The sequence below is a fragment of the Heliangelus exortis genome, chromosome 1 (assembly GCF_036169615.1).
Source record: "Heliangelus exortis chromosome 1, bHelExo1.hap1, whole genome shotgun sequence".
Classification (NCBI taxonomy): domain Eukaryota; kingdom Metazoa; phylum Chordata; class Aves; order Apodiformes; family Trochilidae; genus Heliangelus; species Heliangelus exortis.
The window spans coordinates 120793619-120819593 of record NC_092422.1 but is presented as its reverse complement, the minus strand read 5'-3'; the positions used below and the strand labels follow the sequence as shown (position 1 = coordinate 120819593).

Below are 25975 nucleotides of genomic sequence, written 5' to 3'. Positions count from 1 at the left end.
GTCACTCTTACTCTCATAGATCTCTTGATTATCAGCAAAGTCTCAGCTTGGACCATGGACTGTGCTGTAAGCCACCTCCAGCTCAGACATGAGTCTTTCCAGATTTTCCTCCTAGGAAACAGATAATACAATGTTACGGTTTGGGGGGGCACAGGCTGATTTTGTAGTATCAAAACAAGTACCTAGAGAGAGGTTGTTTTGGACCCCAAGGGACTGAGGGAGCAGAAAAGAAAGGGGTCAGTATTCCCTCCCATCTCCTGCCATAATGTATAAAGCCGAAGAAGTCTGGACCCCTTCATGCTCCCTCCTTCTTTGCTGCTTCAGTGCACTCTGAGGTCTTGGGTAGAGGCTTTGGCATCAGCTCGCCGTGTGCTCTGCAGGATCCAAATCTATTGGTTACCGAGAAGAGCTGTGGACCTCTGTCCTGAGTCATTTCTGCTGCAAGGGACCTTCAAACACATCAGTGATCACCAAGATTTGGTTTCGTAAGTATTTGTATATTTGTACCTAATCCCACAGTTTACAATCTCTTCCCTGTTCCACTAAACCTGGTCTAGTTTTACTTCCAACCTCTAAGTCTCTCTTCCTTATGGCCCTTTTATCTTCCCCTGGGAGGGTGGAGGGGACTAACAGGAAGCAATTCTGTTCTCTGGGTTTTGGTTCACCCTGACCCCTAAACGACAAAGAAAAAAGATCTGCAGATCCACAGAGGAGCACAGAGGCCAAAGGTGGAGTGCAGGAGCCCAAGTAAGACGGTCCCTGGCTGCCTCCAGGCCTGTCACAGGAGCATGTCACAGCCCCATCTCTGCAAGCCCATACATGCTCAGAGGCACCGTGCCACCTGAGAACAGAGATTCCATCTCTCTGAGAGGTGGAACACACTGCTGGGCTCCTCCCTGGGATGTTCCAGGACAGCCATCAGCCCCCGGGGTCTAGGGATAAATCCCATCAAGTCAACCTGCTACACCTATTTATGGCATAGAATTATTCTCCTCCTTCTGTTTCTGCTGCCTTTTCCTGTTCTTTGCAAACATTGACTGTAGGGCTCAGATTGTGAGTGATAAATGGAGGCCAAAGGAGATGACAATGCAGTGACAGCTTTTTGTTTGAAGACTTGAAAATAATTTAATTAAGAGCTGAGACAATAATACTTCACCTTCTATTCTATCAACATACAAATTTATTCTGTCTACCTTCATACAATTAAAAGATACATGACAGACCACCACTTGCAATCTGTGGAAAAAATTTAATCTTTCTCTTACTGTATATTGACTAAGTTTGAGAGACAGTAAGTCATCATGGTATAGAGAGAGACAAGAGAAGAGAAGCTTTTCCCTCCAATCAAATGCTTGATTCATTTATACATAATTCAAATTACATACCTGCTTCTAAAGTGTGGACAAGAATAACCTCTTACTGACTTTCTCATCTCACAAATCACTATCTAAAAAATTAATCAGAGTCCTTACAATCTCTGTGACAAGAATATCCAAAAGGTGAAACAGAACTTTGCTGAGTATTCTTGCGTTTTAGTCCCTGTTCTTAATAATCTCAAGAAAACTTCTCAGTATCTGGAAGGAGAAGCAAAAGTTTGAAGCAAGATTCTTAAACAGTTTATGATAAGAAAATATCGATCCAAGTTGAAAAATTAACTCAGCAAGAAAAAAATCACAATGAAAATATTTAGAAAAAAAAAAGTAAAAACTGTCCAGACAGTCTAGTCAACAAGAAATTAAATGGGAAATTAGATTTCCTTAACAGTAATGTTTGTGTTTTTCTAAGTATGTAATTGCTTCTATGCAAATAAACCAAACTGAGGTAAACTAATCCTAAATGCATTAGACCCAGTTAGCATTCCATGAAGAGAGGCGTATTTCCAGATGTGGTCAGTACAACTCATCAATCTCTATCAGTGTCCCAGCTCTTCAACATCATCATAACCTGCATCTTCAAGAGCAGAAGATAAATCTCTCTCGGCCTCAGAGGTCCTGTTTCCTGATGCATTAGGACTCCAGTCTGAAAGCACCAAGGGAAGAACACTGAGATAAATGTACATCCTGTATGTATTAACTTTGCATGGTTGTGCTGTGGGCAGCATGGGCTGCCTGTTCTCTTCTCCAGAAATCAGAACCATAAGTGTGTGTGGATGTGAAGGATCTGAGGAATGCTTGTCTCATCCTGACTTACGTCACATACACAGCAATAAAACTTACTGTTTCCTGCAAACAGGCAGTAAAGGCAATTCTTCAATTTTCCTGAATAACCCAACTACTTTACTGCCTCAATTGTTATCTGACACACTGCAAATTCAGCAGACCTGTCTTTGTTCATCCTACAAGTGTGCCCTGATCTGACATTCCCAGAGTTATCACAGGAGATTGCTCAGCCCTTTGCCCATGTTTGAAACCCATTGAGAGGATATATCCCATCTTAGTGACTGAGGGGTGTTGTTGCCCACAAAGTTACGAGATTTAGTATGAGATACAGGGGAAAAACATCTTGGAATTATAGAAAACTTACTATGGGATGTTTAGGGGAGGAAACAAAAGCACAGAAAAAGATCAATGTAGTTTGGGGAGAAAAATGAGAAGCATCAGAATATAGAATAAGGGTATAAATGGGGCTGGTGGCATGTAAACAGGTTACTGGCTGGTATGTGTGTTTGGCCATGTCCTGCATCTGAGCAGTGGCATCTGTCCTGTATTCTTATTAAGCTCCATTTCTAACTGTTTCCCTAGTAACAGGGTTCTCTGTTCTGTGTGTGTGTGTATGGAGGTCCATGTGCCAACAACGTCAATGGACCATGGGTCAGAGGGGTCTCTGAGTCTGTGATGCCACCATCTGGAGATACCAGAGAGGTTAAGCCTCAAAGAAACCAACAGCTGGGGTGGGGCTCTGGGTGTCAGGGGTTCACATGCCCAGACATCAGCAACTGGGGGAGGTCAGGGAAGTCAGGGGTTACTTACTTGATAGACTGTATATCTAAACCCAATTACTGGGGGACATGTTGTGCATACGTGTGGGTGTTGGCGTGCATGTGGTTGTGTGAAGTAACTGGAAAACAAGGGGATTCCAGTTGTTGGATAGAGCATCTAAGGCCAGTTACTTAGCATTTGTGTGCGTGTATGTGTGTATGTGTGTGTAGGTCCAGAAATTGGAGTAGGTTCCTGGGCCTCCGGGGTTAGTATATGCAGGTGACAGCAACTTGAGAGATACAAGATGCAGGGACAGCTACTGGATAGATAAGATTTTTCTTTTTGATTATCTGAAAGTGGTTTTTCAAGGGAGTATATAAAATTCTCACTCACCTCAGATGTTATTTTATCAGTAAACTAGAAAAATATGGTCTAACTCAAACCTCTATAGACTGACTAAAAATACAGTAAAAACAGTATTCTTAGTGTATCTCACAAGTAAGATTCTTTGATAGCCCTACATACAACTATATATATATATATATGTAAGATATATATAAAATATATATATATTAAGTCTTAAGATGAAATACATGTTAATATAGTTTCAAGTGATCCCATACTATATTTGAATTGAATTGAATTGAATTGAATTGAATTGAATTGAATTGAACTGAATTGAAAACTTGTCAAAACTTGGATGAAAATGGAATGAAATCTAAAAGGGACACATACATGACTACAGATGACAGGAGAAACAATCAACTGCATCATTACAAAGATTGGTGTGTAATGGTATGTTGTATTTTGCAGAGCAGGATTTGGAATATTATAAGGGCAGACACTGAACACTGTCAGGAGCATCATGTTGCAAAAAAGGGAGACATCACACTGGCATGCATAAAGAGAAGGATATCCTGTTAGTCATAGGAAGTAGTCCTTTGACTCTACCTGGTACTAGTACAGTTTTGGTACCATGCTGGACAGAAGTACTGTAAAATTTTGGTGTTTAAACACTTTTGACATGGATCTATTGACACAGCCTGCATGGAGACATAGACAATAAACAGAGGTCTAGTCAACCAGACCCAAGTAGAAAACTGGTTAATTTAGGTGGCTGCAGTCTAGAAAAACAAAACACAAAACAGAACTGAGGGCACATATGTGTACTTAAAAAGGTTGTTACAGGGGTGAATGCAATTCCTTTATCCCCACAGTTATTTTAGTAAAATTTTTAATTTGCTGCAGTGAAGACTTAGGCTAGGACTCAGGCAAAGATTTTACAACCCTTACACAGCATGGGTATAGATAAACATAACTGAAAACATAGCTACTGACTGGCTGTATGATCAGAATAACATCAGAATAACCTACACTCTTTGTGCAGGTTGGTCATGTTCCTCCTGACAGTGGCTAAATGAAACCTAGCTACTCTCCACCTTGATTTTCTCTGAGTCCAGTACAGTAACTATAAATTACGAAAACAGCACCTTCTGGACTTACCTGTGTGTGAATCGTTGTTTCTGTCCCTTTCTTCAGGGATTTCAGGGATTTCCCATCCATTCTGCTCAGAAAGAGAAGCATCTCTATGTCCAGGAGCTTCTGTCACATCATCATAGCTATCTTCCAGGGTATTTTCAGGCAGGGGTGAGACCTCTGGAATGGTACAGGTGTTAACTATAAAGGAGAGAGATCTGCCAACAGAGAGCTAAATGGCTGACGATCCTGCAATTAGGGCCTGTAATACTGACATTATCATGATGATAATGAACAATCATAAATCCAGAATCCTCCTGTGGACTCTCAGGTACTCGAGATAACAATGATATAGCTCCAATAAATGTTATACATTGCTGTGACAAGTAGAAAGTGGAAATCAACATGGAGGAGGCAAGGAGGAGGAGGAATAAGATCTGGAGAAGAAGCAGTTAGTGACAGGTTTTAAAGTAAACTTCCCTGTTGCATTTTATAATTTCGAGGTGACAAATTACTCCTTGTTTATCTCCTTGTCTTTTCATTGCTTTAACCACCTTCTGCTAAATTTCTCTGGAACAGTCTTGCTAAGTAGTCACACTTGGCCATCTGCCAATGGATGTGTGGCTACACAACTTAGGCCAAAACTCTGGAGAAAAATATCTGCAGTTCTGCTTTTCCTCCCCGGGCTGAACAACTCCAACTCTCCCAGCCATTCTTCATAGCAGAGGTGTTTCAGCCCTCTGTTAACATTTATGGCCTTCCTCTGGACCTTCTCCAACAGGTCTGTGTCCTTCTTGGACTGCGGGCTGTGGAGCTGGATTCAGTGCTCCAGCTGGGGGGTTCACTAGAGTAGAGAAGAGGGGCAGAACTGCCTCCCTTGACCTGCTGCCCATGCTTCTTTTGATGCAGCCCAGGATATGGTTGGTTTTCTAGCCTGTAGGCACACATTGCTGGCTCACATTCAATTTTTCACCCACCAGTATCCTCAAGCCTTTGTCTGCTGCTCTCAATCCCTTCATCCTTCGGCCTGTACTGATCTTGGCAATTCCCCCGAGCCAAATGCAGGACCTTGCATTTGTCCTTGTTGAACTCAATAAGGAAAGGTTAATTTCTCAAACCTCTCAAGGTCTCTCTGAATGGCATCCCTTCCCTCAAGTGTATCAGCTGCACCACTCATCTTAGTGTCATCCACAAACCTGCTGAGGGTGCATTCAATCCCACTGTCTGTGTCATTATAAGTTACTGAACAGTGCTGGTACCAGTACAGACCCCTGAGGGACATCACTTGTTACTGATCTCCAGCTGGACACTGAACTGCAACTCTTCAGATGCAGCCATCCAGCCAATTAATTATCAAATGAATAGCCCATCTATCAACCCCAGTTCTGTGAATAGCCAACTCTCTTAGTTCCTCAGGGTCAGCTACCCTTGTGGTCTGTATTTAACTGGATGCCATCCTTCAGAGAGTATTAGTTTTCACTGTTTCATAGTATGTACATACACACATGGAAATGCAAATAATACATGTATAAAAATAAAAGTCAATCAAAACACTCCTATTTCACTCTTTATCTAGTACTCAATATTCACTCTGAACAAGAAAAATAGATCTTATTTGGAATAATTTCCTTCTTGATAAGCATTTCAAAGCAAGCAAGGAAAAGAAAATATTCTAGTTTAATTTAAAATTTAAAGCAAACAAGTAAGAAAATAGTAGAAAATGAAATTAATGACATACTCAGCAAAGAGTCAGCAGTACTGGCAGCTGAGGTCCAAAACTGCTTGTGCCTCTGGCATTTGATGACTAAGCAATACTTAAAAGAGCTTTTTGATCAGCTCCAGGAAAATGCAGTTGTTCTTCACAGACCTGGTCTCCTCAGGTTTTTTTAAAAATAAAACCAAACCCAAAAACCGCATCTGTCAAATTTCATTTTCTTCAGATCACTTGTATTAAAATTCCTAATAAACAGCAATGGCATACCAATGTTCTTACTTGGAGCATGTTTTTATGCTCTGTCTTAATTGTTCCCATTTATCTCAGAAATGAAGCAACAGCTTAAAAGCTGTTATAGCTGCAATTTCTGGGAGAAGGAGTTGTCAGATTGTTGGAGTCATGTAACTGTAACCCGTGAAGAGTACAATACTACCGATAAGTATTTATTTTAAAATTCTCACATAGAAAAGAAGACTAGCACTTGCATATGATATTGTATGACATTCTTCCACCACAAGACAAAGAAAAAATTCTGGCTGACATCAAAAGATCATTAGTGGACATGAAAAACAACAAGAAAAAAGTTTTAATCACCAATAATGCTGTGGAAATTCAAAGCTACCCTGATCTGGGGTCTCTTTCTTTGTAGCATCCCCATCTTCCATTACCTTGAGTTGCTTCAGGACCATTTTCTTCATCACTGTTTCCACTGTAAAACTGTGTCTTTGCTTCTGATCTCTCTGAATGAGAATCTAGGCAAATGAGAAAGAGTGCTTTCAGATTAAACTCTCCTTAGTTGCTAAGACAGTATAATGAGGAAAAGAGTAGGCTACCATAATAATACCCAAATCAAGAACATTCTTGGGACAGTTGGTATTACTCTTTCAAGATAAAGGATTTAGTGGAATAGTCAAGAATCCCCCAGGGGCCCCATAACACCTCTCATGGCTCATAGGGAAGGTTAACCATGAAGGGAGAAAAGCAGTTGTCAGGAGGAGACACATATCTTCTGGTCAGGAGATAAAAATTATTCCTTTATTTGTAACCTGGTTTTAAATAATTGAACAGTTTCATGGTATCTTGTTTGTTCGTTTGTTTGGGAAGAGTTTTAGGATTGTTTTGGTTTTGGTTTTGGTTTTCTAGGAATGATGTTGGTGTTTGTTTGACCTGTACTGTCCTATGCTCTATGGCTGCAGTGAGGAGAGCACAAAATGTCCTTAGGAGAGAAACTGGCAGAGCCCAATGGGCTGGAAACCCCACTCCTTAAATCTAGGAGTTTTTGGTTACCCAGGAGATCTGGGAGATGTCAAGTATCAGATCCAGGATCTGAGCTATCAGGAGGAATTTTTCTGTGACAAGAGCAAGACACACAGACCTGAGAGGCTAGTCATGCCCTGCTTTCCCCTCATCAGGTTATAGTCAATCTCTTCATAGACAGCCTCAGAGAAGGGGTCATAGGATACTCTGGAGCCTGAAAGTAAAAGGCAATGATTATCCACAGAGTTTCTGCTCATACCCAGACTGGAGTCATGAAAAGAAGCGACCTAAAGGAGTCGCAATAGTTGGTACCTGGTTGGTACCTAGGAAGTCACTGAGAGGTGCTGACTGCAGATAAGCACTGCTGGGCTCTTACACTGCCAGGTGCTATGTGCAAATATCATTGTGGCAGCACATGCCACTCATGCCAGTGACCCATCCCCCTGGCCTCGTCAGCCAACAGAGCTCAGCCATGGCGAGGAGGCATTTCATCCCAGGGACCCACCTCTCTGCCATGCCCTGGAGCTTTGGATCTGTCCAGCAAGAATGGCAAGGACCAGGCAGAGAAGGGCCCCCAGGATAATGCAGAGGATGACAGGCACTGACATTTTCATCGTATCTGTTGCAGGGTGACGGGGAGGATCTGAATGGAAATGAAGGAAAAGCAAGTGGATAATCAAGTGACTCAAAGGGCTGCTCCTCTATAGCGTCTTGCTGTGCCCATGGTAGCAGGGTGAGGCAGGTCACCTGCTGCCCATTTGTGGATCCTGCTCAAGCAACTGGGGATAGTACCTCTCCATTCTCCTTTACAAAAGGCTGCAGGGGATGCTTTCTGATGAGCTGGAATATAGTGCTGATTTACCTGCTATGCAGTATCAGGGACATTAAAATCCTCATTTGATGGGATAAAGAAAGAGGAAGAAGGTATATTTTACCTGCTCTAGTGGGTGATGCTGTTTTTTCTATCATACCTGCAAAAGAAAAGTGAGTCCAGATTAAGGAAGAGGAAATTGTGAAAGCTGGGAGAACATCTTCACATCATTTGTGAGATTCTTGTAGTCAAAATTATGAAAGGGATAGTCACTAGGATGTATGGCTGCCATGGTGTTCCTCTATCTACTTACTTCCCAGATCTGTGTAATGAACCAAAGGATCAGTCACTAACCAGAGCAATCCACAGAAGCATCTTCCTTGTGATCACAGTTTTTGCTGAACAAGGGCTCAGCTGGACAGTCCCAAAGAGAAAGCTCTGTTCCTTTACAATGCACCTTCTCCAGCCATATGGGACCAGTCCCTTCCCCAAAGGCAGCTTCACTAAGAGCAGACACAGCAGATCCACAACCCAGCTGCTTGCATACAACTTCAGCATCTGCCATGTCCCAGGAATCATCACACACTGTTCCCCAAGAACCTTGCTGCCAAATCTCCACTCTGCCTGAACATCCAGTCTCTCCTCCTATGACTCGTAACTTCTCCCTGTCTGCAAACACAGAAACTTGATGTGTTACTGAAACAACAGGGGGGTCTATGGGGACAAATAAGGAGAAACAGATGTAGAGGTACCTGAACAACTTGTAGAATTTGGACACTCAACAAATGTGGATGGAGACGTTGCCTCTTTTCTTCCTGCAGAATTTAAATACTAAAGTGAGTAATCTGATTATTCTCTAAAAAGACTGAAGGAGCCTGATAATTAATAATTTTTTTTTTCCTGTAATACATATGTATGGCCACTTTAGTACATGGTGGATCATTGTTTGGCTGTTGCTGTGAATGAAATAATACTGCCAATGACTGTGATTTCTTTCTTATTGTGTGAGGCAGCTGCAATCCCTTTCAGGAGACCTGAATGTCATCAAGAATTAATTTCTATTAGAGTGGGAACCCACAAGTTCTAAATACTATCACAAGAGCAGACATTAGAAATGGACCTTTAGAACTGAAGAGTTCATACATTTTCTCCATGGCTAAACTGATACACTGATATGCCTCTCTACATCTAGAAACACGTACACACCTCTAGACTTGAGAAACCTGAGCCTTATTCAGATCTCACAGACTGACAGTGTATCATATATTTTTACTTTAAAAATGCAATGGCAATGTTCTAGCACAGACTTCCCTGGGATTTCCTCTGGATAAGTGCACTTGGTGACATTCAGGTAATTTTAAGTCACTCGTTTACATCAGGGATATAGGGGAAGAAAAATGTCTGTGCCATCTACATGAAACCAGAAATACTAAATACCAGATAACAAATGAACAGGGGGTAATTACTACAGTGTTCATATATGCCTACATAGGTTTATGGATATGTCTGGAAAGTCCTGTACAGGTGCATTTCTAATTACCAGTGCAAGAAATATGAGTCTCTTCTGCTCGGTTATCACACGAGTGAGGATCCCAGGTATCTGACTGACATTGCCAGAGAGAGCTATGTTGCTCAGTGCACTCAATGTGATCCAGCCACATGGGCCCAGAACCTCTGCCATATTGGAAGTCTCTTGCAATTTCTCCACCATCTCCACAGTTCAGGTGTTTGCATACAGTTCTTGCAGTGAGTTGAGACATACGATTGGAGCAAATGCTTCCCCATGTCCCATTGTAGAAAACTTCTAGCCTCCCAGCACATTCATTGCCATTCACCAGCCTCAAAGCCAGGAACTCTAGAAGTGAAGAAAACATAAAAAGGGAATTAGAAGGGCAGTGTTCTGCTAGGAACTTGCCTATGATGAGAGAAATCCACAATCTACTAATAATCCCGTTCATCACTTTGAATGATGTGCCAAAGGAAAGAGCTGCAAAAGTGAGAAACACTTAAAACCAAAAATTGTTCAGTGATCCTCTCTATTTAACCAGCATTCACCAGCATATGCATAAAAAAACAACAGTGATGGCCACACCCCACAGTTGCAGGGCTGTAGGTAGCTGAAGCATAGGTGCTATGTGCTCCTCTGATTTGTTGAAGTTTTGGTATGCAATAACTTGTTTGCGATAATTTAAGACCCAGCTGGAATGTCTTCCCTGCAGAAGCACAGGGCACCCCTGCAACCTGAAATGCTGCCAGGTACAGGCCACACATTTCACCTCTCACCTCTGTGAAACAATTGAACATACATCCATTATAAACTCTACTTTACTATCATCAAAAAACATACATTATAAACTCTACCCTTAGTCCCAGACAATAGGTATTGACACTGTAACAATGTGCACCTATAGCCAATAAAATGCTACCTCATTCTGGGAGCCACATTATGGGAGTTAACATCATACTGATCTCAATATTTATTTATTACAAAATTCAGACTATGTCCGTGCATGAAAAATAACGTAGTTTATGAGGCAAAGTAAGATAATTCTCTTCTATTTACTTTATGCAGAGGCACACATTTCATTGTTCTTTCTCCAAAGACCAACTAATTAAGTAAACACTGCCCTTCAAAAACAGAGAACAATTTCTTAGGGATTTCAGCTTTTGCAGGCTTCCCAATCCAAACATCCTCAGGATGCATTTTGTCTGAGTGGAAAATTTCTATCCACTTGTGATGCTCAGTCTCTGTGAGAACATAGCATCTTTCATTGGTGCTGTGGAAGAAGGGGGTGTCTTGTATAATCCACCTGCCAGTGATCTCCAAACATTCATTTCTCTCACGGTGCATGCTGTTTCAACAGTTTTGTTATGATATGTTTTTCCATATGGAATATGTTTCCGTGGAATATGTTGTGCTATTCCACAGACATCACACTGCTTAAATGCTTGCATTATATCTCCCCAAGACAGCCCTACGCAGTCTTCTTTGTCCGTGATCTCTCACAGCATGATCAGCAGAGTCATGGGATAATCTACCTAAAAATAGGTTTTTTTTCACAAATCTCAACTGTCAGGTTGAACTAGCTGGTCAGTTTAGCTGCTGTGTTTCTCTGCCTTTGAATTTGGGAGATATCCATTATTAGCATGGCATAGTAAGTAGGTTTTTCCTCAAGCAGCTGTTGTACTGCTTTCCATGCTTCTACTCAAAATGGTTTTCCTCACTGCTGCCAGTAATTTCATTCTTTAAATGATTTCCTAACCACTTTATTCACCACCCAGGAGTCTGTATATGTGGGTCTGTTGATGCTCATGAGTGTTTCAACGCTGTTGTCAAGGTCCTTCAAACTTCTTCAAGTCTCTTTCCAGATGGCAACTTCTCCTGTAGAGGGGTTCCAAAGATTTCCACCTCCTGTTTCCCGCTGTGCTTCCCACAGTGAACAAACTCTGTGGGTTTTTTTCAGTACTTGATTTATCATATGCTAGGGCTTCATCAGCCAAAGGCACTTGGTCTTCCTCATACTATTAATTTGCTGGCCATTGACTTAGTGAATTCAACTAATTCCTAAGTTTGGAACAACACTGGGAAAGGTCCAGTAGCCATTTTTGCCATGTAGTTGTGGTTGCTCTTCCCTTTGTAGTTTTGAATTCTGGCACCTAAAATCCAGGACAGCTAGTTTAGGGCATAACCACAGTGACTTCTCTGCACTCACTGCAGTGGTGCTCAGACACCCTCTGCATATGAGGCTAGGACTTCTTGTTCTAAAGGTGAGTAGTTTTTTTCTGCTCTGACTCCAGTATTCCAACAGTGTCTCTCATCTCTTGAGATGTTCATTGCCACAAACTCCATTTGATGCTTTTCTTTCCTGCATGTGTATATAACATTTTTTTTTTTATATACTTACGTACCTATATTGGTCCTAATGCTAATTATCATCTTCTGATGAACAGCTTCAAAGCTTGCTGGTGTTGCTCTTCCCACTCCAAATGAGACTTATTTTAGGTCATTTTATCTGTGGGTTTGCTTAACTGGCTGTAACCAGGGATGTGCATACATCAAAATTCAGTAATGCCCAAGAAGGTCTGGGTTCCCATTTATTATGTGGAGGGCCATGGTGTTTATACAAGCTATGTAGTCAGCTGGAAAATATCTCCATCCGTTTTGCATGCCTAAAACCTGTATTTCTTGAGGGTACTTTTTACTTTGGAGTTCTTAATGGGAAATCCAGAATAAGAGAATGATTTTCTATACCTCTTAACTTAGTACTACTAGACTTGTTCCTCCAGTCAATACATCATCAAGGTAGAGGAAAACTACTTTGGAATTCTGTTGTTTTAAATGCTGGTGGGTGGTGCCATGGCAGATAGTGAGAGCTGTGTTTCCATGTTTTCATCCTTGTGACATCTTGTTCTGGGTGTACTGCATACTACTCCAGGTGAAGGCAAGTAAGTCTTTCTTCTTTGACCAGTAGGATTGGAGGGGAAAAAACAAAAAAACAACAACAAAAAAAAAAGCGCATTTGCAAGATCTGTTGTAGCATACCAGAAGCATTCTTTAGCAGTGTGTGACTTAATTCAGAGCTCTGAAATCTATTGTAAATCATCATTCTCCAGGAGTCCCACACACAAGTCAAACAGGACTGTTGTTAAGGTTACTGTGTGTTTAAGACCATGCCTTCTTTTTCAAAGGAAACAATTATTTTGGGGTTTGATACTGCTTTCATCAAAATAGGGACTGACTGGGTCTATTTCTATTTAAGCAAATTTTTTTAATGTTTGAGGCATTAGACAGTCCTGAGGAGTCCCATACCTAGTTCTCACCTGTGCCTATTGCAAAAATCCCAAAGCCTTCCTGTCCCATCCATTCATCCATCTTCAGTCATCAGTGTCAAGGATGACAGGGGCAATAGGGACAGTGGCAACAATTAAAGTGTATCCAACCCATCTCTTCAAGCTTAGACTTTCTTCCTCCTTCCTCCTTCCAGAGTTCTTCCCAGTCATCTTCCCCTCTAGCAAGGTCTGTCACTCTCTCCATTTTCTACCAGTTTACCTCTGGTTCATACCCTTCTCCACCTGCGTCCAATAATCCTTCCCAAGAGTGGGTATATCACACCACACCACACCAAATTTCCAGTATCAGAGTCAAAGCTTCTCTGGAGATTTGAATTCACTACAATTATTCTAGTCCCATGGTAGTCATTCAGCCAGATTGTAGTGTTGCAAGAGTGCCTCCCACAGTTACAGTCTGATGTCATGGGCAAAACAGTTTCCACTTGGGAAATTTCACTTATTTTTAATTTTTGTTCTTAACATAATCTTAATTATTTCTTTGGGTAGTGAGGATAAAAATGTAAAACATTAACAATTAAACAGACACTGAGGGATACACCTTTGATCCACTCCACTTGTCTCAGTTCCTTCAGTGAGGGTGGCAGTGCAGGACATTATGGGATTTCTCTGTGCCTGCTTGCTTCTTATTCATTTTCCTCTGCACCGGCATGGCTGCTCCATAGCCTACAGTCCCTTCAGAAGTATTTCTGTTCCAGTGTGACTGATCCACAGGCCACAGCCCTCTCAGAGCCATACCTTCTCTGGCATGGATACTGTGTCTCCAGTGTCTTTTTCCACTTCATTTCTCTTGAAGCTGCTGCATATTTAAGATGCGGAAGCAGATCCACCAGATGCTTCTATGGTTTGCTGATGCTTTGGTTCCCTTGGTTTCAGGGCCAGTTGCAAATGACTGTAATGGGCACATGGTAGTGGATGACCTCCTCCTGTACAAGAAACACCCACAGCCCCCAGCTGTAGAAACCTTTATGGAAACCTTCTCATTTATCTGCCAAATATTCTACACCAACTCACACTTTGTGCATGTGTTATTACAAAATAAGGTCGTCTTGCATCTTGCTGGGACCGAAGGGATGTGCTGACCAGCTATGTTTGTAGTCAAGAGAGAGCAAAAGGCTGTCCAAGCAAGTCTCCACTATGCTCAGCTTCCCCTTCATGTAACCCTCCCCTTTCAACCCACAATCTCAGAGAAGGATCCTCCAAACATACCTGAGCACAAGACTCCAGCATCTTCTTTGTGTTGGCAATTGTGCTCACCCCATGACCTAGAGGGACACGTCCAGAGGTCAGATTCAGCCCCAGTACAGTTCACATCATCTAGCCAGATCTGTCCTGAACCTTTGCCATAATGAGCAGAGACAAATGCCTTGATAGCATGTCCACATCCCAGCTGTTTGCAAACAACATTAGCATCTGATAGATCCCAATTATCATCGCAGATGGTGCCCCAGATGCCATGATGATAAAGCTCTACTCTCCCAGCACAACGCTTTGTTCCATTCACCAGCCTAATCTGTCTGCTACCTGCAGGAAGAAAGCCCAGATGTCAACATGCAGTGTGATGATAAAGCACAGGCCAGTGCAATGGCTCTATGTTTAAAGCACTTTTAAGGCATCATATTCTTGTTAGATTCCAGTTCTTCTGTTGAGGTTTCTTGGGCAGAACTCCTGTGATGCTAAAACCACATAAAGGGAAAGGCCTGTTCCTGCATCGGGTAAAAGTCTGAATCATTCCTGTGAGGTGTGGCAACAAGGAGTGTCCAGTCATATTAAGATCATATGCAGATCACTTTATCTTAGAAAATCTGACAAGCTGTTTTCTATCTAAACTCGTTTCATTAGATAGAGACAGTTTCTGTTACAGATGTGTTACAAGACTAGAAACAGTTCTTATTTACTTTGGAAAGGCTACATATTTATATATCCATAAATAGAGAAATAGCACATAATAAAGCCTTCTTAATTCCCAACTGACAGACAGAATGTGTGGCAATCATGGCCAAATTAGTGTTCTTTGCACTTCTGTATTCTGTTACTTCTTTTTGATTCTGTGAGGTAAATTCTTTAAGAATTTCAGATTAGGAGAGAATTATGTAAATTAAAATTGTTTCTTTAACTATAATTTGTTCCTTAGACCATACAAGCAGGTGGGTATCACAAAATCAGACCTCTGCCTATTTAAGATCTAGTGAGACCACAGCATAAGGTGGGCTACAGGCAACACAGGAAACATTCTGTTCCTTTAGGCCAATAACTCACCTGAGCAAACCACACCAACATCTTCAGCAACCCCAGCTGGCACTGTCTGAGAAGGGGAGGTCTTGCAGAGCATCAGCTGAGTCTCATTTCCAGCACACTGGACATTTCTTAAGCCCACAGGACCAGTGCCTCGCTTGGACCTTGGAATGTAATAGGCTTTCTCAGCATTTCCACACTGGAGCTGTCTGCATACCACTTGAGCATCCTTGATGTCCCAGTCATCATCCAGAACTCTGTTCCACGTGCCATGGAGAGAGATCTCAACTCGCCCATCACAGTGGCTCTCACCACCTGTGACTCTCACTGTTTCAGCAAGACCTGGGCTCAAGAGATTTGGAAAATGTATCAAATAACATCTACTGCTCTTACTGCAGTAGAATAGCACACAGGAAAGAGATGGAAGGCAAATTTCTATGTTGGTAAAAAAATAATTCTAACCAGTGGTTAATGGCAGAGCCTCTGTTAAGGCATTCTTGGCTTTCATGCACATAAGGGTCTGCAACAGGAAACGAGAAAAGCTTTCCCAGCTCAAAGACCAGACCCTGTGAGGACTCAGGCACAGCTAAATAATGTGAATCCCTCCACTATATGAAGTTTTTGAGCTGAAGCCAAGGTTAAGGGAGTGAGGGGGAAAGGAAAGGGTACTAAAGAAAGGCTTACATACCAGAGTGACTTGGCAGAGTGAGATCACTAATGCTCCTTTGGTCTGAGGATGCATTACACATAAAAGATTACTCCTGACCTACCTGAGCAAATAACAGTGGCTGTTTCTCTGGCTGAACAAGCTGGATTGCCCAAAGTCACTTGAGCACAATCCCACAGGCAGGACTCTGTTCCTTCACAGTGAAAAGCATCTCTCCAAACAGGCCCATTCCCATCCACAAAACGGTCTCCTGCCTTGATTGACTTTGCATAGCCACAGTTCAGCTGATGACAGAAAACACTGGCAGCTTGCAAATTCCAGTGGGAGTGGCAGAGTTTTCCCCAAGTATCTCCATGGCGGATCTCCACTCTGCCAGAGCATCTGCTGCCATTCACCAACCTGCCCCCTGCGCACCCTGAATTTAAGAGAAAGTGAGTACTGAGATGTCATGTTTGTAACTGCTCATGGGCATGACCTGGAAGTGACTGGGAAATGGGAGTGACTGTTCCTTAGCATTCAATAGTAAAAGTCTCCCCTCTGGACCACTGGAAATTCCATATGCATAACTATATATCAGCCTACCCTATTTTACTGTGAAAAATGACTAGAAATCAGGACGTGGGCCCCTTTGCAATTTTTAAACTCAGGGCACTAGGTTTCAGGGTTCTGGGTGAAACAATAGATCTTCATTGTCCTGAGCAGCCTCACCTAGAGCCTCCTGCTATGCATCCTCTGGCTGCTGATCCAAGACCTCACTTAAACCTGGACTAGGCCTTTAGTCTGTGACTAGTGTAACTGCATCCAGTCTTGCCTGCTGCTACACCTAACTATTCCCTCCAAATGGACCCTACATTTTATTGATTGCTTTGCTTTGTTTGAGACTGTTCATAGGCCTTGTTATCAATACCTTCCTCTGTCCTCTGTGCAGATGCTTTGGATTGTTCCCTGATGGGCAAGGACAATGCTTATATTGTCCTCATCCTCTGCCCCCAGCTCATCCTACCTTGTGGAGGATCCCTGTTCTTTCTATTCCCTGACACTAGGAGCATTTCACAGGGAGCAGCCTTGTGGTACAGGTGAAGTGCAGCCTCAAATCCTGGAAATGCCAATAGCAGCAGAAAAAAGAACAACTTGGCTCCACAGGCACCCTCTGGATTTTGGGTCCATACTTTTCCTCAAAGAAGGAATTTTTCAGCTCTTCTCTTAGACCTTTCCGCTACTCACCTGAACATACCACTTGAGCAACTTTTCCAGCAGGGCATTCATCCTGACCTAGCACACTCACAGGACAGTCTCTCAGGTGTGATCCATTCTTCTTGCAGCTGAATGTGCCATTCCAGATAGATCCATTTCCTTTCCCAAAGGATGGTCCTCCTGGTATTAGTAGGGCAACCCCACAGTCCAGCTGCCGGCAGAGGGCATTGGCAGCTGGTAAATCCCACAGGGAGTCACACAGGGTTCCCCATGTGCCTCCATGAAGCAGCTCTACTCTCCCTGAACATGTGGTGCTGCCATTTGCCAGCCTGTACCCACCATAGCCTGCAGGAAGAATAAAAGAACTTAGCAGTTACTTTTTGTGTGAGTGTGTGTGTGCTATTGCACTGAAAATTGTAAGAGAGATCTAACATACACATAGCAGCACAGAAAATAAATTAATTTCTCCACATAGTCTGCTCTTGCTATTTCTCCTCTTACACATGTAAGAAAGTCATGGAAAGAGTTCTCAGCACTAGTGAGTGCACACCCCTAGTATCACAAAATAAATTACAGCCCTTTTGACTTTTGCTTCGCTGGTGCAGAATTAAAGTGCTTAGAACAGCCCATGTAAAATGCAGACTCTCAGTAGAGAGTTTGTGAGGCTCCTCTCTATTACTCCCTGGCCTTCCTTGGGTGGCTCAAGGCATGATAGGGGAAGCACCCAAGAACTCTGTGGACCACAGAAATGTACAAAGGCTTGACAGGTAGGAGACATATAGGATACATTTAAATTACAAATATCAGTCCAAAGTCTCACCTGAACATACAACAGTGGCATCATGAGAACATGTCTTACTGTGGTACAGCTTCCTGGGGCAATGTGCAAGGTGAGTTTCATTCCCTACACAGTGAAACTCTTCTTGCCAGAACAGTTCATGGCTTTTTCCAGAGTGAGTTCCTTTCACAATATCCACAGGCTGGCCACACTCTAATTCCTTACATATAACAGAGGCAGTTTTGAAATCAACTTGTGAAAAACAGACTGTAGCCCAAGCTTTTTCCATCTTTAGTTTCAGATGTCCTGAGCAGGCAGTGTCCCCTCCAGTCAGGTGCAGTCCAGAGAAACCTGGAAAAAAATCCCAAGAAATCCAACATCAATGTTTGATTGTACTGACCTAATTTAATAACTACCATACTTTTATGGGCAAGGCCCTTCTCTGAGGACCATTGGCACTTTCCAGGAACCATTGTGGCCACTCCTGTACGCTACTGTCAAGAGAGAAAATGGTATGTGAGAAGGTTTATTTTTTAGTCAGTGAAAATACTAAATCCTTGGGAAGCTACAGAAGGAAACAGAATGCTTAAGAAATTACAGTCCCCATGTAAATAAATATATAAATAGTAATTTACTAGTATGTGTCCTCAATGCTTCATTATTAAAATGAATAGGAAGCTGAAGCACTCCAGAAAGAAGAAAAAGAAAAGGCTAAAAAGACATTCTGGAGGTCTACAGGGTAAAATGTGGAGTGGGTCCTCCTGGAATACATTTCTGGGCATATGAGGGTGAATGGGAAGAGTCAGCATTCATTTACAAAGGGTAAATCATGCCTGTGTGATCTTACCACTTTCTCTGATAAGGTGACTGGATTTGTGGATGAGGGGAGACCAGCCCATGCAATTTACCTCACTTCTAGCAAGGCCTTTGACACTGTCTTGCACAATGTTCTTGTGTCCAAACTAGGATGCTACAGTCTGGGTGGGCAGACAGCTACAAAGTTAAAAAGCTGGTTGGCTGGTCAGGCTTAGAGAGTTGTGATTGGTGGGTTGCACTCTACCAGGACTCTGGCAATAAGTAGAATACCACTTATTGCATCTTTCCTGGGACTTGTTCTGTTCAGCATCTTTACCAACAATCTGAAGGAGGTCATGCATTTGGGGGTGGCAGCGGTAAGCCCCATGGTAGGGCTGCCATTCAGAGGGACCTGGTGAGGCTTAAACCTTCTAAAAACCAAAAAGGACTAATGTTAGGTATTGAGGCTGGGAAGCAAAAACCTCTTGCAGTAGTGCTTCATCTACAGAGCAAAACCAGGTGTATCTTGCAAAGAAAGACAAACAGATATTGGATTTGATTGCCATTGCAGACTCTCCTGTCTTCGCTTACACAAAGATCTGGAGAAGAAGTGCGGTTGCATGGAACAACACAGCATTTTCTTGCTTCTCCATCTAGACCTGCTTTTTAGCCCCCATTCCTAAAATTGTCAAAGACAATTTTAGCACTGTTCTCCTGTTGCCTGGGAGAGCTATAGTAGAAACAAATAGTGTTTCTTTGTCTGCTTTAATTCTATGCCATTGCTGTGCCCAGGTAAAGGAGACATATGCTTGTAGTCATCAGGAGATAATGCTGGTGCAACTTGCTTTGGCTGAGGAGAAGCCATGGAGAAAGTGTTATATCTGTGCAGTCCTTGGCTCTATCTGGCTTAGGCAAAGTTTGATACCAGTCTCATAGCATTTTTCTATTACAAAAGGTTGTATGACTTCTTACCTGAGCAGATCACTCCAATATCAAAGTAATGAGGGCAGGTAAAAGAACCCCATCCTGGATGTGAGCAGTTCCAGAGAGTGGTTTCATCACCATGACAATCAACTCGGTACAACCATGTCGGTCCGGTTCCTTCTCCAAAAGGAGCACTATTCAGGGCCTGAACAGCAGATCCACATTGTAGTTGCTTACAAACAACCTCAGCATCTTCTATGGTCCAGTCACCATCACACACAGTTCCCCACTGCTCCTCATGTTTTACTTCCACTCTCCCAGAGCAGGGACCAGTTCCATTTGAAAGCCTCAATTCATCAGCACCTTCATATACAGAGAAAGAGCAAGGGTATGGGAAAGGACCCTTAAGTGCCTAATCACACTTAGCTAATGCAGACAGTTAATGACACTGTTATTAGTTTTGAAGCACTCTTAAATCAGACTTATATGATTCAGCTTCCTGAACAGTACAACTTAATTTTTTTTTTTTTACAGGGAGCTGTGTCTTTACAAGTTTGAGCTATCCGTGCTGCTAAAATATAACTTATTTCTAACAACAGGCAAGCTTTCTTTAGCTATGATCAATCGGGGCTGGGAAATGCTGAGTAATGTCCCTGCTGTGTGGTTCACAAAGGTTTAAACAGAAACCCCTTTTTTTTATTTGTTGTTCTGTTGTGATGATATCTAGCTGGAAATACTCAATGGGTACCAGTTTCTTCATTCCCATGTTCAGTATATATACAGTGTATGTGAAGAAGCATTTCTCTTGTCTGCCTCAGCTTCTTCCTCTCAGACAAATTATTGCTTGCAATTCAGTGTCCCAATGCTCTTTATTCTTTCCCTCCTCTCTTGCCCTAGCCATGGGGGTCCTGTAGTCAGAGATACCAGATGACAAAAGCTAATTACTCATGAAAGTGGCAGGATATCTAAGGAGATGCAGCAACATGAGCAGAAGGCAGACAGGTACTTAGTTCTTCATGTTGTTCTTCATGCCCACTATCTCTTAGGGTGAGTCTGATGCCCAAAGAACCCTTCTTTTCTGCTCTTCCCCCATGTCTACCTCTTGCCTTTTATATTCATACACATTTTCCAGTTTTTTTACATATTGGCCTACAAAATAACATCACAATCATCACAGAGCACTTGAAAAAAAGCCTGACAGAAGAGGAAAGATGCATAGGTCAATTTCTTGCTTTACAGTTTTGGACTGCTAGTATAGATACTTCAAATATTATTCAGTCACACAGCAAAGGGACTTAAAGGCTAGAAAACACAGGGAGAATTCAAATACAGGAATGATGGTGGGACACAAGCAGTTCTTAGGAAGCCAAGCTACACAAAGGCTGCTAGGACCCAAAAAACACATGGGAACAGTTCTGAGTCTGCATCTTACACAGATACAGTAAACACTGGGAAAAACTGCAGTGTGTATTCTAGGATGTAATGACACAAAAATAAGAAAAGTGGACTTGTTCAGGAATTGTCTTGAGGGGTTTTTTCACAAAAAAGATTCTTTACTTGCAGAAAGGTTCATCTCTGCTTGAGTAAAAAGCATACACATGATCACAGAATCACAGCATGTTAATATTCTGAATTGACATAGACAATATTTCTTTGTAGATGTTTGTGAAAACCAATGTTGAAACAAAAAAATCCCCAACCTTCTTCCAAATTCCATCACTGATGAAATTAAATAACAATATGGATGGCATTCATTTGTTAGGTTATGGGATAAAAAGCTTGTCTCCCTGTGAAAGAGGGTAGATTTAGGTTAGATATCAGGAAGAAATTCTTCTGCATGAGGGTAGGAAGATACTGGAATAGGCTGCCTGTGAAGGCTGTTGATGCCCCATCCCTGGAGGTGTTTAAGGCCAGGGTGGACGAGGTCTTGAGCAACTAACAGAAGGTTTCCCTGCCCATGCAAGGGCATGGATCTTGATGATCTTTAAGGTCCCTTCCAACCCAAACCATTCTGTGACTCTATGTGTAAAGGAGAACAGAGAAACAATGACAGGTGGGGGAACCCCAGTAATCCACTAAGGACCCTATCTTGACCCCTTCTAGGATTCTCTCAGCAGAGCGATCATTGTGTGGGTGTGAAAAAAAATCAGATGTATCAACATGAGGGGTTTGGGTGTTATCTTAGAGATGGAGAGACACTACTGCCTAGGGAGCATAGGGCTCCCTATAGGATACAAGAGGAGAGCATCTTGGAATTAAACATGGCTTATTATGGGATTTTTTGGAGACAAATTGAAGGTGGGATCAGGGAGGGATCAGGGCTGTTTGGGTCAGAGCAAGCATTGGGAAACAGAAGGGTAAGTAGATGAAAGGACCACAGTCAGAAAGCACAAACTGAAAGCTAGGAGTTTCCATCTGAACCTAAGGAAATACTTTTTTACCATGAGGATGAGTGAACATTGGAACAGGTTACATAGGAAGGTTGTGGAGATGGTTTCCTTGGAGATATTCCAAAGCCTTCCAAGGACATGGTCCTGACAACTAGCTCTAGGTCACCCTGCTTGGGCAGGAAGGTCGGATCAGATGACCTCCGGGGGTCCCTTGCAAACTCAACCATTCTGTGAAAAGCAACCAGTGGTGGGTAAGCAGGCTGCTGATCAGTTTGCTTTTCTGCCTGTGCACTGCACCTACTCCACATTGTCCATTGTGTCTTCTTATGAGCATCTATTTCCAACTGTTTTCCTGGGTGAGATATCCAAAGGCATAGTCCATATGACCTTATGCAGAGCTAAAAAAGCTGGAAGGGGGGAGGTTTGGAGTTGTGGCTTTCCTTCCCAAGTAACTATTATGTGTGATGGAGCCCTGCTGCCCTGGGGATGGCTGAATATCTGCCTGCTGATGGAAAGTTGTGAATGAATTCCTTATTTTGCTCTGCTTCCACGTGCACATTTTGCTTTATCTGTTAAACTGTCCTTATCTCAACCCACGAGTTTTTCTCTTTCATCCTTCCAATTCTTACCCCACTCTGTGACTGTTCATCAGGTAGGCAGGACAGGTGCCCAGAAAGACCTAAATGGGCCATTATGGAGACTCCTAGCTCCTGAAGCCATCAACTCTGTCTGGCAGATTCATGAAAATCTGTTTACTTATTCCTACAGAAAGCAAGGTCCTTGCTAAATTTCTTATGTGCTGTAAGTAAAAGGGTGTAGAAGGGGAATATCTGCTGGGAGAAGCAGAGAGGACAGGTGACCCAAAACGAACAACGAAGTGTTCCATCCCATACATGCCACTTAGTATAAAGATGAAGGATTACAAGGGTCAAGCTCTTTTCTCCCTTGGCCAGCATCCAAGAAGGACTCTGTCCATTCTTGTGCCTTTGGTCCTGACACAGTTCCTGTATCCCCCACTGAGTCCAGTCTGCAACTTTCCCAGTGGCTGCCTTGCAGCATCAATGGTGATGTGATTGTCATCAGCAATGTTTGATATTAGTTTTGTGTATATAATTCATGATTTTCCCATTAATATTATTATATTTTTTCTTTTCATTGTTATTGTGTCATTAAAGCTGTGTTAATTTTCTTTCCAACCTGTAGGTCTTTCTCCCTTTTTCTCTTTCCCTTTGCCCTCTAGGAAGGGAAAAGGGTTATGAGAGAATATCTGTTGTCCATTTAATAGCCAACCAAGCCTGAAATGTTAACACAGAGACAATATAGCTTTGGCACATGATCACCTCTTATACATAGGCAAAGGTTTTACCTCTTTGCTAACACTGCTGGACTTCCTCACAATTTCCTGACAATCACTTAGATTCAGAAACAGAAAAAGTTTAAGGGAGATTTTTGCAGTGCCCGACAACTAGCAATTTCCAGAAACTAAATTTTCTGCAAACTGTCCATTCTCCTGAACTTTCCTGAGTACAAAAGTCTCTCACATTCACAGGACAAGCCTCTGGTAACGAAAAAATCTTCTTCTACTTGCAACATGTTGTCTCAAAAGGACAATTTCTGTAGGAAGTTTTTTAAGATTCTTCTGAAAGATGTTCTAGAGAACATAGCACAAAAATAGACCCTTCTCAGCTAAACATATATGTACATTTAAAAGAGAAATAAATTATAAGAAAAAATAAATTCAAAATACATGATGAAAGGAACCAGTTAACCTATTTCTGTTAGCCATATCCAGGAATAATAGAATAAAAACCAAAACAGCTCTTCACTTGACTGATTGTTCTCTGCAATTGAAATTTTAAATAATCCAACATCTGATGTTTTGAACACATGATAGTATAAAAGACTGGATGCAGAGGTAGGCATAACACAATCAACAGATTTTAATATTCCCTAGTCAAAACGATCCTTTGCTGTAATCATCTTAAATGATTTTTTATGATACTAATAGGCATATACGTACTCTTTTGTATTCCTCATGTTCCACAGCATGCCCCACAAGTGCCTTCAGTGGTGCTAGTCACAAAATGCTTGGATAAGAAGCCTTTGGATTTTGGCTTGCTCCAGTTGAAGACATGGTTCCCCTCGTAGGCCGGTGATAAGAATAAGTCATGCATCCCTGCACCCAGACCCTAAGGTCTGTGTTTTCAGCACACATGAAGGTTTTCAGCACAGGTCTGCTGTGGTTGCAGGTGGCTCACTCGCTCCCTGATGGCCATGCTTCCCACACTGCCTCCGTGCTGCACCCCTCTGTGGAGCAGGGGGGGCTGCAGCAGCAGCCAGATTGCAAGTACCATCAGAGCAGAGATGTGGTAAGTGCTTATCGTAGTGCCAAGGTAAAGCTACTTTTGTCTACTAGTGAGTCACTCTGGTACTATTCCCTATTATTGAAAAGAAGCTGGCAGAACACTCACTCATTTCTACAGTACTGCTCAGCTGACACGCAAACGTTGCTATAAAGATGCCTGAATGCAAATGTTTAATATTGTTCTTCGTGCTCCTTTGCACAGAAAGCCCTGTGCCTTCTCTTCCCATCCACTTGAATTGTGACTGCATCCACACAGCTGGTGACAACCCTTAGGATGAGGGCCATGGTACATCAAACTATCAACCATCAAGCCTTGTTCTAATCACATAGGGATGTGACCACCAGTCACCATGCCGTAGTGTCATCTCCATGTGTACAGAGACAAAAATGGGGATTACAAAATCTGTCATTATCAGCTTCAAATGTGTACACATAGAACTAGAAGAACAAAGACAAACAGTGTTAAGCTTCAGATATAAAGGAACCACTGAGAGGATTGTATGTCACCCAGTGGCAAACTGGGTTTACCCTTCTTTCCCCCAGAATCTCCAAAGAGATTGAGTCAAAGACAGAAATGTATTTAAATACCTTACTGACGCTTTGCCTTACAAGTCAATAAAATAAAAAACTATTGATATTGAATTTACAGTATTTTCCTATCTCACTTGTGTGAAATAATGTACTTACCCCAGGAGACTTGAATGGAGAGAAGCAGCCACAACACTGAAGCAGAAAGATGTCCTTTTGTTGCCATCCTGAGCATGGACAGATGAAATTTCACTCTGTTAGGCACTGTCTCTTCAGGCCAAACTCTGCATGGGCTTCTCTGTGTCTCGCAAATGACAACAAAGGAGGAAATATATAGATTCACATGCTAGCATGAACTCCATGAGTAGCCAATAGAAATATTCTTCACCTTTTTAGACATTACCAACAGATTAATCTCAAATCTGAAGGAACGAAAAGCTCCAATAAAATTTGAAAATTGTACCTATGACCATATATGAAGGATGATGGCGCTTCTGATGTCATCATTACTATTGTCTTGTTCTACTATGGGACCAACATCAGTGGTAAACACAGATCAGTATGCAAAAGGGTTATTTCTCACCTAACAAAGAGATATGAAGGTGCAAAAAGTATTGGTCACTTTATGAACCATGTTGGAAGACAAAGAGGCAAAGAAAATCCCTACATTTGTAGGTCATCGATCTCATTGGGAGGAGTTGAACTCACAATAAAAATTAACAGAAGTGGTGTTAATCACTAGCTGTACTACTCTGAGTAAAAAATTATACCCACTCTGACTTTGAGGCAAGAATTTCTCAGGGTTTTCTTATTCAGTCAAAACTTGAGAACAGCATGGGCAGAATCTCTTAAAAGACCATCTACCTTAGAATGCAAATTACAGAGCTTTGGGTTTCCTCTGCTGAGTTTCTTTTTGTTTCAGTTTATGTATGACCATTGCTCGTAGTTCTGCCTACTCTCTCATTGACTCCAGAACGATCAATTTAGGGAAATAAAAGCTGCTGTTAATCAAACTGTGGCTACTTGACTTATTCTTTTGCAACTGGAACAAGTTGTAGAGCACTTTTTTCACCAG

General features: G+C 42.1%; 1 protein-coding gene across 1 annotated transcript; it reads right to left on the bottom strand.

Moving 5' to 3' along the window:
• Window positions 1-1157: 1157 nt before the first annotated feature.
• On the bottom strand, window positions 1158-25187 carry CD163 (CD163 molecule). The gene is made up of 16 exons (XM_071763127.1): window positions 25060-25187; window positions 19666-19980; window positions 17941-18249; window positions 17151-17465; window positions 16030-16341; window positions 15284-15601; window positions 14234-14548; window positions 9717-10031; window positions 8929-8991; window positions 8531-8845; window positions 8301-8336; window positions 7871-8008; window positions 7484-7579; window positions 6777-6860; window positions 4422-4595; window positions 1158-2019 (listed from the first exon to the last, which is right to left on the bottom strand). The coding sequence occupies exons 1-16, from the start codon at window positions 25133-25135 to the stop codon at window positions 1913-1915; spliced, it is 3288 nt and encodes a 1095-aa protein (XP_071619228.1). The 5' UTR covers window positions 25136-25187; the 3' UTR covers window positions 1158-1912.
• Window positions 25188-25975: the final 788 nt, after the last annotated feature.

Coding starts and splice junctions, on each gene's coding strand:
- CD163 (XM_071763127.1), bottom strand. CDS start 25,135: ATGCTCAGGATGGCAACAAAAGGACATCTTTCTGCTTCAGTGTTGTGG. Junction 17,466..17,940: donor TGCCACTGTTGTATGTTCAG/GTGAGACTTTGG, acceptor TTCTTCCTGCAG/GCTATGGTGGGTACAGGCTG. Junction 16,342..17,150: donor TGCTCAAGTGGTATGTTCAG/GTGAGTAGCGGA, acceptor TCTTAAATTCAG/GGTGCGCAGGGGGCAGGTTG.